General features: G+C 39.6%; 2 protein-coding genes across 2 annotated transcripts; both read left to right on the top strand.

Moving 5' to 3' along the window:
• Positions 1–6,396: 6,396 nt before the first annotated feature.
• Positions 6,397–9,867, top strand: LOC146364542 (cytosolic sulfotransferase 1-like). Its single transcript, XM_084915934.1, has 8 exons — positions 6,397–6,513; positions 7,328–7,466; positions 7,573–7,695; positions 7,870–7,970; positions 8,147–8,273; positions 8,349–8,446; positions 9,181–9,355; positions 9,433–9,867. Exons 1-8 carry the CDS (start codon positions 6,493–6,495, stop codon positions 9,543–9,545), a joined length of 897 nt encoding a protein of 298 aa, XP_084772060.1. The 5' UTR covers positions 6,397–6,492; the 3' UTR covers positions 9,546–9,867.
• A 2,429-nt stretch (positions 9,868–12,296) lies between these two features.
• On the top strand, positions 12,297–12,820 carry LOC146364541 (cytosolic sulfotransferase 3-like). The gene is made up of 3 exons (XM_084916825.1): positions 12,297–12,387; positions 12,488–12,616; positions 12,711–12,820. Exons 1-3 carry the CDS (start codon positions 12,297–12,299, stop codon positions 12,818–12,820), a joined length of 330 nt encoding a protein of 109 aa, XP_084772951.1.
• The last annotated feature ends 595 nt before the right edge of the window (positions 12,821–13,415 follow it).

The raw sequence follows: 13,415 nt of genomic DNA, 5'->3' as shown, positions 1-13,415 counted from the left end.
TGACCTTCCAAAAATGACTTGTTTGTCACTACAGTAACTATTATACTGATGTTCTAACTACTGTCCCCATATTAAAAATGTAAGCATAAAACACATGCATGCAGGAGATTTTTGCTATTTTTTTAATACTTGCGAAAGTAGTTAAGCATAACTGCTAAACTGGAACAATAATGCTGATAAAGGCTACACTGAAAAAAATAATCAGTGGGATAAACATAAAAAAATTATTGTAATCGGTTGCACGAAATTAAGTTATGTTTGGTTAACCTTAGTTTTTTATGTTATACCTGCACACATTTTTCTGGTAACACAAACATGACTTTTTTATGTTGTTGTTTTGTTTTTCATTCCGGTCAAATATTTATAGAAACCACTTGTTTATCAGACATGAACTTTTTGTGTTAATTGTATTGGACTACTGTGTGTTATATTGACAAGATTATTTTATGGTAAGCTTATTTTATTTTATAACAAATTTCTAATATATAATATATAATCTAATATATAATTGAGTGTTCAAAACTAAATTAAGGCTGATCTTACTGTATGTACTGTACACTTTCTCTTCAATCAAAGAAATAAGCAAAACATTTTTGAACAATGACCTGTATTTTTGAAAATACTACACAGTTGTAAGTCTGTGAAGGTTCTCAGTCATCCAGGTCATCGTAGTCAAAGGAGCTTGCAAAGAAAAGCGTCTGGACTTCTTTAAGTTACTTGAAGACGTTTCACCTCTCATCCGAGAAGCTTCTTCAGTTCTAAGGTCAAATGGTGGAGAGTCCCAGATATAAACCTAGTGGGAGTATCCCCCCACAGAGGGACAAAAGGACCCCCTGATGATCCTCTAATCGCCTGAGCCAAGGTGTGAAACTGGGTGTGGGTCCCAATCAGCCAGAGTTTCGGGTGTGTTCATTGTGAAACCTGGCCCCACCTTATCATGCGAATTCCTGAGGTCAGATGGCCCAGGATGTGAGTGGGCGTTAAGGCGTCTGGGAAGGGATCTCAAAACTGGATTATAGATGGCAGAGAGTTGGTGTCGTAAACCCCCGCCTCTGTTCAAAGATGGTCGCTCACAGTGGACATAGATGGCTTCTTTCACTCCTCTTTCAAACCATCTGTCCTCTCTGTCCAAAATGTGAACATTGGCATCCTCGAAAGAGTGTCCTTTATCCTTAAGATGCAGATGGACTGCTGAGTCTTGTCCTGTGGAGGTGGCTCTTCTGTGTTGTGCCATGCGCTTGTGAAGTGGCTGTTTGGTCTCTCCAATGTAGAGGTCTGGGCATTCCTCGCTGCACTGTACAGCATACACCACATTGTTAAGTCTGTGTTTTGGCGTTTTGTCTTTCGGGTGAACCAGTTTTTGTCTGAGCGTGTTGCTGGGTCTGAAATGCACCGGGATGTCATGCTTGGAGAAAACTCTCCTAAGTTTTTCTGATACACCGGCTACATAGGGGATGACAATGTTGTTGCGTCTGTCCTTCTTATCCTCCCTCGCTGGTGTCTGGTCTTCTTTTCTGTGCCTCTTTGCTGACTTTAAGAACGCCCATTTAGGATAGCCGCACGTTTTGAGTGCTTCCTTTACATGTGTGTGTTCCTTCTTTTTTCCTTCAGGCTTAGAGGGAACATGTTCTGCCCGGTGGTGTAGGGTCCTAATTACTCCAAGTTTGTGTTCCAAAGGGTGATGGGAGTCAAAGAGGAGGTACTGGTCCGTGTGTGTGGGCTTCCGGTAAACTTCGATGTTGAGTTTGCCGTTCTCTTCAATGTGCACAGCGCAGTCCAGGAAAGGCAAACAGTTGTCCTTTGTGTCTTCCCTGGTGAACTTGATGTTTTTATCCACAGCGTTAATGTGCGCAGTGAAGGATTCCACTTCTTGTGTCTTGATTTTGACCCAGGTGTCGTCCACATATCTGTACCAGTGGCTGGGTACTCTTCCTTTGAAAGAGCCAAGAGCCTTCCTTTCCACTTCCTCCATGTAAAGGTTGGCTACAATAGGTGACACGGGGGAGCCCATGGCACAGCCATGTTTTTGTCTGTAAAAGCCTTCGTTGTATTTGAAATATGTAGTGGTGAGGCAGAGGTCTAACAGTGTGCAAATCTGATCGGGTGTGAAGTTGGTCCTGTCCTCCAAGGAGCTGTCTTCTTGTAGTCGTTTTCTGACAGTCTCCACGGCCTCCGTGGTGGGTATGCAAGTGAAACCACCATTTGACCTTAGAACTGAAGAAGCTTCTCGGATGAGAGGTGAAACGTCTTCAAGTAACTTAAAGAAGTCCAGACACTTTTCTTTGCAAGCTCCTTTGACTACACAGTTGTAACAATGGACTTTCAATTCAGGCTTCCAAAATATACATGAGTCATATTTGTACAATGCATCTCTTGAAAAACATTCCACAACATTCCTCAAAGTTATCTGCTGTAACCTGAATTCAACATTGTGGGGCCTTATGACATCGCGCTTATGTAAAAAATAGTTTTTTAAATGTAAGAGCCATAAGGTAATATAGCAACAGGGGTGTAATTATTAAAGTGACACAAAGAAGAAACTTAAAATAACATTATAACCCACAGGCACAAAACCAAGAGACCTAAACTGATTAGTATTGGCTTGCTTCTATCACTAAACATCACAATCACTAATACTAGACGATGCAATCTGTTTGTAGTGGTGCACCTTGGGAAAAAAATTGCAAACTGGTGAAATTGGTGCAAGGCACCATTTCCATTGAGAAAAATGGACATTCAAAGTTAGAATTTTTTTTTTTTAAAAGAGCAATGGCTTGAAAAGTGAAAACTGCAGTAATAAAGGCCCCAAGTTGAAAAGTGCCAGAAAAATAAGTTTCACTATGTACTGCAACTTTACCAGTGCTGGCTTAAAAGAAAGGATGGTACATATTCGAAGAGGTAAACATGTTGTTCCCACATCATAACTGGAAAACTGTTCAATCGTACAGTCTGGTCCTGAAAACCTGGGCCTTCTTTGAAAGGCTGTTCCTTTTGAGCTCCATAACCAGTTTCTATAATACCTCGAAGGTATACTTTTCCAGTGGGTAGGTGAGGTTCAAAGTGTACATTAGTCCAAACAGCATTGCAGCTGCTAGGGTATAGTTATCCAAATCCTGCCAGACTCTCTGGCCTTCAAGGACTATCCCGATGTCCTCAGGGCTGCCATTGGCATCTCTTGACTTTATGATGTAAATTCCCATGGTTGTTTCCTTATTAGATCGTTGGATAATGGCTTCATCTGTGGCCTAGAAAATGCAGAATTCCAAAATTTAATTAAACAGAACACTGGTCAAAGAACATACCAAATCTTATTTTAATCTGTGTCACTATTCCAAAAAATGTTAACATTAACACATTAGGTGAACAAAAATGGATTCATTACAGCATGTGATTTGAGTCCTCAGAATGCTTAAAAAGGTAATGCATTTCTGAAGTGAAATCTCCATGCAAAGAAGCAGAATACTGTCAGAACATAGAGAGGTGTTCAACTATGAACTCCACACATAGTTCTAATGCAGGTAAAAGAAAAAAAAAAAAAACGCACCCATGGTAAATTGTGAAAATCACAGGTGATTTTCAACATACTCCTGGCATAGAGTGACAAGCAGCATTTTGTTAAAATTATTATTTTCCCTAAAGTGTATACACAAATTAATTTTTTTCTTACCTGGGCCATGGGCTCCAGAATGTTCTGAAGTCTTCTTCCTATTTGTCCTCCTCGCCTTTTGAAGACCTTCATTAGTTTGTCAGATAGCACATCTATCTGCGAGAGTAATATGGACTGCAGTGGCAATGCGCTTAAACTCTGCATTTATCTAAAAAGAGAAGTTGTCACATAAAAATGCTGTCAAAATCTCAAATCTCACAAGGTTACATCCACACAAAGTTGTTATTTTTTGTCATATTACTATTTATTAGCTATGGGTCCCATGTTGCTGAGCAGTTCCATAGTTGCCCTGACTTCCATACCACCCAAAGCTTGTTTGCAACCACAGCAGTTGCCTCCTTCTGGCCATTTTGCAGTTCTGCCAAATGACCCAGAAACTACATCTATTATTGTCATATACACATCAAGGTCTTTCATTAATACTTAGTTAAATTAGTTAATTTGACCTTTCCAGAAAATTTACCTTACAGAATGTGAGATAACATATGCAAATCTTCACTAGTAAATAAAATAATGTTATTAAAACCTTAACTGTAACACCTCTACGTAACAGCGTTAAAGAATTGTTCTGAAGCAACACCAATCTGCCCTTCAGCAGGGAGAAGCACCATATATCGATACAGAAAAAATAAATTTAACATATTTATATCGTCATTATTTTTATCTCTTTAAGCCCTCCTCTCAGTCTCTCTATAAATCAGTTAAAATAATTTGTTGGGTTTTTGTGTGTCTTTAACATGTTATCAGTACATTACATTCACTGCCCCAGAACATGAAATAAAGCCCCACGTCATGCACTTCCTCTCCTAATGAGTACTGCATAGGTGTCATGCCCTAAATGAACCGACTTTAGTGAAGACCCCCCCCCCCCCCCACACACACACACAGAGCCCACCCCATGGCAAACTAGCTTATTTAACTGTTTAACTAAAACATTTTAGGTACAACCAGTTAACTAAATGGACACAAGTTTGTTAGTCTGTATTCACTGAGAAAAAACAAGCGAATGTGACTGGGCACACACTGAAAAAAAGCTAATGCCCATAATATTGTCCCGCAGCTTAAGCTAGCATTATCGTTAGTTAACTTAAGGAATGACTTGTTTTTTCCATTATGTTGCTCAACAGCAATTCATGAGAAAAACTTCCCCATCTAATGGATGTTCTCTTCGTTTCCTCTCAAACATGTAGTTTTCAGTTTACCTCGACAAAGTAAAGCTTAGCACCAAACGTAAACTAAGCGAAGACAAAAAATGGCGGACCGCCACAGTGAATTTTCCCTCGCAGAACACACCCTGGGGGGGTGGAGTTTCAACAGAAAACATAACTATTTTCTGTTATTTTGATATGACTGGTTTTAAAAGACTGAACATCCTTCTAAAACAAGTGAAAGGCGCGAGACTTAATCATGTTTAGACCAAAAATATAAATGATTCATGTTGGATATATTTACTGTATTTTTACTAATTTAACAACCTCATCATTGCATTAGTCACTTTATGCTATAGCATTACGCTTACATTAGCTTGAAGCTCAAGGTCGTCATTTTATTTAATTTCTTTTTCTGGGCTTACAAACAGGACACACAACATTTAGATAACCGTTACACTGAATCTTGGGTCTGTGTTGAGTCTTCCAGCTGCTGACTACAGAAGCTACATTGACCTTTCAGCATGTTTATAGCGGCTGTGGCTATGTGCTGGTAATGTTACCGTGTGTGAGCAGTCACATTGGCAGCAGACATGTTTCAACAAACTAGTCATATCCCGGCCCTACATTAGCTTGTTTAATGGTTAAGACACTGCAGGTACCACCACTTACTACAGACACCGATGCAAGTTTGTAATAGTCTGTTAATTTAGACTGAAAGAATATACAAACAATATTAACTCACATTATATATGTTAATTACTAATTTGCTTATGGCATAATTTCGGTTACCATTAGCTAACTGGAGCCTAACATTGGCATTTCATTTTCGATAAACAGCCCACATACCTGTAAAATAACAACACCCCAGTAAAAGTCCACATATATAAAGGGTCTACACTCTTTCTCACTGGTGTGTTAGCTTTAAAATCTTATTTACCTTCAAGTGTAAAACTCCAGATGGTAGTAGATTTTCCAAAGCGAGAGACAAAAATGGCGGACAGTGCAGCCGATTTTTCCTTAGCATTAGTCATGCTGGATATATGAAGTAATTCTATGCAAATTCAACAACCACCCTACTGCATTTTTTTCAGTGTACAAGCCCAGAAATGTTTTTACTCTCCTTGATGTGTCTTTAAAGTAGATTAACTCCAGCCAGAAAGCCTATTCTCTTTATCTACAGCTATGTTGGATTTGAAAATCAAGATTTCCTTCTGACTTTTAAAAGCTTACCTTTCAAAGGGGAACACATTTGTTCCCTCTCTTAAACCTCTGTACAGTCATAAATAAAAAGCTTTGTCATTGCATGACATTGCTTTTTGTTCAGTCGTCATGTGATAATATTACTGTAACGTCATCCAAACTTCTAATCAATGTATTGTATATCGTGCATTTGCAATACTGTCCATTTAAAATGTCATACCAAATAAAGTGCTTTGAATGCATGAGTAATGTTTTCATTGACACAATTCTAGGATTCATTTAGATCCTAGAATAGGAAAAGAAATGCTCCCAACAAAAGGATCCGGAAGTCAGGGAAGGGCTGGAATTTCAGTTCTCCCCTGGGAGGGCCCCTCTCACTGTGGCGTGTTACATAATCAGAAGTTGCATATAAAATACTCATCTGGACAGAGAAAAATCCCAGTAAGAGAAACCAGACAAAAACCGGCAATCAGCATGTCTCTCGATCCAGAGAAGGTATGCCTGACATCTTTAAACCAAACTGTTTTTGTTGTTGCTTCAGCTAGAGTTTGCTCTAATTTTATGGTGTTTGTCTCTTGTTAAGCATGTAGAGCTAAGCTAGTGACAATGGATTTATCAGTTAAAGTCGTGTAAATGCATGCATGAGCCATGTGGGTTCATTTTATTTTCCAAGTCAGAGGGTTACTTTATCAATCAGCACCAGTGTTTTTGTTGAGCAGCAGCCAGACTTCCTCTCTGAGCACACCAAGTATTTTTGTGCTGTTAACCATTTGTGATCTCGCTCTCTCTTTAAAGAGGACTTGTATAAAACAGCTTGAAGCATGATCTGACTTCATTACCCACAGATGGCACTGCAGTACCTGATTACATTACATTACATTGATTTCTCAGCCTTGATAAAGACAGCAAGAGCCCTGGTCCTCATAATATTTCAGGGAAACTTTAACAAGCCTGAGAGCAGCTGAGTGGTATTTCTATTATACATTTAACTGGTTAGTACACAAACAAAGTGTCCTCACTCTGTAGAAACAGTCAGCCATTGTAACCAATGTAAAATTTAATTTGTACCATCTGCATTCATACTATGAGTGAAATTTATAACTTGCAAACAATATTTTCCCTGCTTTATATTCTCTCTCTGTGTGTGTTTTATTTATTTATGTACATATTAACTGCATCATAAGTGATTTATTGTTGTTTTTAATCATCATGATGCACAACAAGTACAACAATAAACAATAAAGTGAATTTAAGTACACATTCAGATTTTTTAAAAAAAAAAAATCTGGTTTTTGCTTTTTTCCCAAAGGCAGTTTTTCCTTCTCGACAACAACTGTTTGATTTCCATGGAGTCTCAATGATTCCCATTTTCACAACCAACTGGGAGAACATTCAAAACTTTCAGGCCAGACCGGATGATATACTTATTGCAACATATCCCAAAGCAGGTCGGTCCAAGAAAGAGGTATAAACCTTTACAGCTCATCAAAGTGTGTGCATAGAGGTCAGTGTAGGGGTCATGTTAACTTCTCCGCCCCCCCCCTCTCACTTTAGGAACCACATGGGTCTCCCAGATTCTTGACCTGCTATATTTTGGTCAGACAGAGCGACAGAAAACCATCCCTATCTTTGAGAGAGTGCCCTTCCTGGAGATTGCCGTTCCACCTTTGTTTTCAGGTTTTTGATCAAATGTACCAATTTTACACAAACACCTACAAACCATTATGGATTGTTGGCCTCTTTTTCCTCAAACTTGACTAAAATCATATCGCTATGTTACCGTTGGTTAGTTGGTATTAACATTTTACACAGTCAAACTTGTGTTTTTTTCATCTTCATTCCTCCATGCAGGAAAAGACCTGGCAGACAAGCTGCCCACCACCCCTCGACTCATTAAGACTCATTTTCCTGTCCAGTTTGTGCCAAAGTCCTTCTGGGAACAAAACTGCAAGGTTGCATTTTCCTGTCTGTTGTTTGCATCAGCTCAGTGTATCATCAAGAAGCTGATAATAATACCGATAATAGTGCAGTTTTCCACTTGGTTTAAGTTAAACTTAAAGCCTACCAAGAGAATTTGAGATTCATTTGAGTTAAGAGTTTGTTTTTCCTTTTTAAAAATCTTTTGTAGATTGTCTATGTAGCCCGCAATGCAAAGGACAACATGGTGTCTTTTTTCCATTTTGATCGCATGAATATTGCTCACCCAGAGCCTGGCGACTGGAGCAACTACATCCACAGATTCATGGAAGGAAAAAGTATGCATAAAATACTATATTAAAGTTATTTTCATTTACTGTATGATTGCTATTTTCCTGTTTCTGTGGCCCTAGTGGTGTTTGGCTCCTGGTATGACCATGTGAATGGCTGGTGGAAGAAGAAACAGACTTACTCAAACATTCACTACGTGTTCTATGAAGATATGATTGAGGTAATCTAATTCCTTTGTGAGTTCCTTTCTCTTTACGCTACTTGCTTGAAGCTCTCATTTAGTAGCTTATAATGCTGTAATGATGGTTGTAATGTTGTGATGATACAGTTAGGTCCATAAGTATTTGGACAATGTCACATTTCTTTTGTAATTTTGCCTCTGTGTACCACCAGAAAGGCTGTTAAATCAAGCAGTCAGTTTGTTTTAACTTAAAAATAACTGGACACTAATATAGTTATACCTATATGGACTTGCTTTGAGATGTACTTCGAGGCCTTTACTGCAGCCACCTTCAGGTGCATGTGTGGGTCTCTGTCTTCAGTAACTAAACTGCATGCTCTATTGGATTGAGAGCAGGTAACCGACTTTGCCACTGAAGACTATCCCCTTTCCTTCTCTTAAGAAATCTCTGGGTTGCTTCGAGTCGTTATTTGTTTATATTATGACGCACTGTCTCATCAGTTTTGCAGCATTTGGATAAATCTGAGCAGATAGTATAGCCCCGTGCACTTCAAAAATCATCCTGCTACTTCTATCAGTAGACACATCATCAATAAACAGCAGTGACTTTGTTCCACTGGCAGCTATACATGCCAAAACATCATCTCCACTATGTTTGACAGATAATGTGGTATGCTTAAGATCAGGGGTCTCCAGCTCCAGTCCTCGAGAGCTACTGTCCTGCAGCCGTTAGATGCATCCCTACTCCAAATAACTCTTATCTATCTTTTCAGGACACTGAACGGGAAATAGACAAACTCTGCAGCTTCCTCAGTTTGTCCAATTCAGCTGAGGATAAGAAAATGATTGCAGGTGGAGTCCAGTTTGATAACATGAAAAAGAATGAGATGACCAACTATTCCACGTTCTCCATTTTAGATTTCAAGATTTCTCCCTTCATGAGAAAAGGTACATTGAACCATATTGTGATGTATGAGGTGATATTAGGAAAAATACCTGACTGATTTTTATCTGTGTTTCTGCAGGAAAGGTTGCTGACTGGAAGAACCACTTCACCGTCGCTCAGAATGAAGTGTTTGATGAAGACTACAAGAAGAAGATGAAAGATCCCACACTTCAGTTCCGCACTGAAATTTGAACAAAGCCAGGCATATAGTATGTAAAAAGGGTCACTGATTGACTTTATCTAAATCTTTAACTAAATCAATGTGCTTTATATTATTAATCACAAATTAAAAGGCATTTCATGTTTGAAAGTGAATATTTATGTCAATACAAACAAAAAAATATTGGACATTACCAGTAACACTGTACTGCAATACTGAAACTTTGGTGTGTAGATTAAAATGTCTAAAGTATAAAGTAATACGAAAGTTTACTTTAAAGTTTTTTACTAAGTGCTAACAGCCCATTTTTTATTCTCTGTGTGTGATAAAAAAAATAAAAGGTAATGACTGGTCCATTTGTTTTGCAGGGTTTTCTATTTGATTTTATTCAGGTTTAGTTACATTTTACAGCCAGGTAAAAAAATCTGCATTGTTCTGTCAAGAAATACCAAACTAGCAACAATGTATTGTTTGTGTAGCTGAAATCAATATGAATTCCTCTGTCTGGGGGGTTTTGAGAATGTGGTTTACCCAAGACAAAATGAATACAACTATACTTATCATATTTTAATTAGTCAATACTATTTATAAACTAAATATAAAATACAAATGTACCTTATCACAGGGGATCGTCCTCCTGGCCCTGGGAGCAGTATTGTCTAATAGGGTCTCCCATTAGAAATTGGTCACAAGGGAGGCACCAGATTAAGAGCAATTCAAAACATGCTAATGGAAACTCCCGCACCGTATAATCTCACCATGGGAAATCAAGGCCCCTCTTGGAGCCAGATTGGGGAGGGAAGCTTGCCAGCTAGACTCTGGTGACTGGATCTGGATTAATGAGGCTTGTTCAGGCACAGCTTCAAGAAATCATATGAATCCAACATCCTGTGGGCCTACTATGCACAATGACAGGCACCAGGGCCAGGGTCAGTGTAATCTGGGTAGCAGGCAAAGGCAAGGGCTAGGCATATTGACAGCCCCAAAGCATCACAGACTTTGTTTTGTGGGAAGTGAACTGTCTTGCTAGCAGGAAAGAAACCTAGATAACTAGATATAGTTAGGTTCACCACGACATAAGGGTCCTGGAACCAAACTCCTGGAGAAGGGCTGGACTCATTCTTTTTCCAGAGTGGCCCATGGTGAAAGGTGCTGGTGAAGTCTGACTCACACAGCCTTGGCCAGCCGCTTGAAAAGGTATACCAGAGATGTAGAAGGCAGGAGAATAAACCAGCTGTTCTCCACAGAACCATCCAAGGTGTATTCTCAGTGGCAGGGGAACAATATGAGAACAGCAGCACCACCAAGTCTAGAGATGGAGTAATACTGGAAGAGCATATGGGACAAGGATGCTATGTATAACAACAATGTTCAGTGGCTCGTGAATCTAAGGGCAGACCACAGCAACCTCCCTAAACAGGGTCCGTGGAGGCTGTTACCCTGAGCAGGGTCCAGTAACCATCACAGTGCTAGACATCCAAGAAAGGGTCTCAAGTATGAAGGGCTGGACAGCACCAGGCCTGGACATGGTTCACGGCTAAAGAAGCCAGCTGCACTCAATGAACTTCTAGCAGCACAAATGAACCAGCTGCTAGTCAATAAGAGACATCAGAATGGCGTCTGATGTCAGAAAGGCCAGAAAGTCCTGATGCCCAAGGATCCCCAGAATGGATCAGTCCTATCTAACTACCAGCCAATAACCTGGCTCAGTACAACATGGAAGCTCCTGTCCAGGCATCATAGCGGCTAAGATGAATAGGCATATGGCTCAAAACATGAGCGGGCACAGAAGGGAATTGGCACGAGTATCAATATCAGTGGAGTGAAACACCAGGTACTGGTAGACAGAGCAGCCGAGACTACAAACCCTGGCTCAACAACCTGTGCACCCGCCTGGATTGACTACAAGAAGGCCCATGACTTGATGCCCCACAACTGGATCCTTTTTGGGAATGTGCTGCAGGTCTGAATGACAGGAAAGGATGTATATTTACAAATGAAATGAAGTTGACCAGGCAAAACATGACAACATTTTGTGTTCATATTGTCTGTAATGACACACAAGTCAAAGTAAATTTAGAAATCACTAATTTCTATACTTTTCCATACTGTCCCAACTTTTTCTGATTTGGTTTTGTATGAACAAGAGGGAAGTACTGGACTTTCACAACGCAACGCAAAGCTCGGATGCGCTGATAGTGGTGTGTTTCGCAACCAGACGTTTGGTAGAAAACACTCAGCTGGTGAGGGAGTAATGCATTCAAAGAAGCAAGGCAGAACCCAGATCATGTTCCTTAACCCTGAAAAGGTATGTATGATATCTCTAAACAAAACCGTTTTAGTATCTTTTTTAGCTACAATTTGATTTCCTTTCATGGAGTTTTTACTTGTTAAGCATGTAATTCTGAGCTAAAAACAAAGAAAGTAGTTTGAATGCATGCAGGAGCAATCGATAATCAATTCATTTGACAAAATGTGAAAGTTTAAGACCGTCTTTTTGTCACTTGGCACTAGTGTTTTTGTTGAGTTCAACCAAAGACTTGATCTCTAAGCACAAGGGCTTTTGTGCTGTTAATCATTTGTTGTATCACTCTCTTTATAGAGGACTTGTAGAAATAAGCTTGAAGCACTACCTGACTTCACTACCCACAACTGCCAACACTCTTTTTCTTCTCCGCAGTCAAATCCCTGCAGTTGCTGTTCACACATTCAGTTTTTTCTCTTTTCCCCAAAAAGCAATTTTGTCTTCCAGACCAGAGCTCTTTGATTTCCATGGAGTCTCAATGACTCACTATTTTACAGACAACTGGGAGAATGTTCAGAACTTTCAGGCCAGACCAGATGATATACTTATTGCAACATATCCCAAAGCAGGTCAGTCCAACAAACGTGTACAAACTTTATAGCTCATCAAAATGTGTGTATAGAGGTCAGTGTTGGGATCAAGTTTATTTGCCTCTCTCTCTCTTTCTAGGAACTACATGGGCCTCCCAGATAATTGACCTGCTGTATTTTGGTCAGACGTGTCCAGAGAGGCAAAAAACCATCCCTATCTATGAAAGAGTACCCTTTCTGGAGATTGCCATCCCATCTTTGGGTTCAGGTTACCAATCAGTCATATTGCTATGGTTATATTATCATGTTACCTGTTTCCCATTTCAGGGTTTTCCCTACTCCATGTTCACCCCTCCATGCAGGGAAAGACCTGGCAGACAAGCTGCCCACCACCCCTCGACTCATTAAGACTCGTTTTCCTGTCCAGTTTGTGCCAAAGTCCTTCTGGGAGCAAAACTGCAGGGCACAGTAACCTGTGTGCTGTTTTTCAAGAAGCTGATAATAGTACTGATAACAGTGCAATCTAAGGCAACAAACAAGACATTGTTGATTGAACCTAACAGGAAAGCACTAAAAAAACCACTTGTTATAGCCAAGATAAGCAGAAGAGGATCTCTGAACACACAGTATTTCAAAGCAGATGGGCTAAAGCAGTAGAAGACCACAGTGGACGCCACTAATATCACCTAAGAACAGGAAACTGAGGATATAATTTGTACGTGCTCACCAAACTTGGAGAGTGGGGAAAAAAATGTTTATTTTCATATTTTCTTGGTGTAATTAATTTTCTGAAGTTTCCAGACGAACAAGCTACAGTTAGTTTTGTAGTTTTGCCTCTGTACATCACTGCAGCAGATATTAAATCAAACCATAAATATGCGCTCGAAGTTCAGGCTTTTAGCTTCAATTCAAGAAATCTTGCCCAAACTAAACTGTGTAAGAATTACCTCCATTTCTATACACAACCTTCATTTTCAGAAGCTCAAAATTATTCAGACAACTGACTAACAAGCAGTTTCATGGTCAGGTGGTTTGCGTGATATTCAATGAGAAATGAAGCAGATAAA

Source organism: Perissodus microlepis, chromosome 20 (genome assembly GCF_051167445.1).
Source record: "Perissodus microlepis isolate ML-2025 ecotype Zambia chromosome 20, ASM5116744v1, whole genome shotgun sequence".
Taxonomy (NCBI): Eukaryota; Metazoa; Chordata; class Actinopteri; order Cichliformes; family Cichlidae; genus Perissodus; species Perissodus microlepis.
Note: the sequence above shows the minus strand (reverse complement) of the source record. Positions and strands in the feature narration are given on the sequence as shown.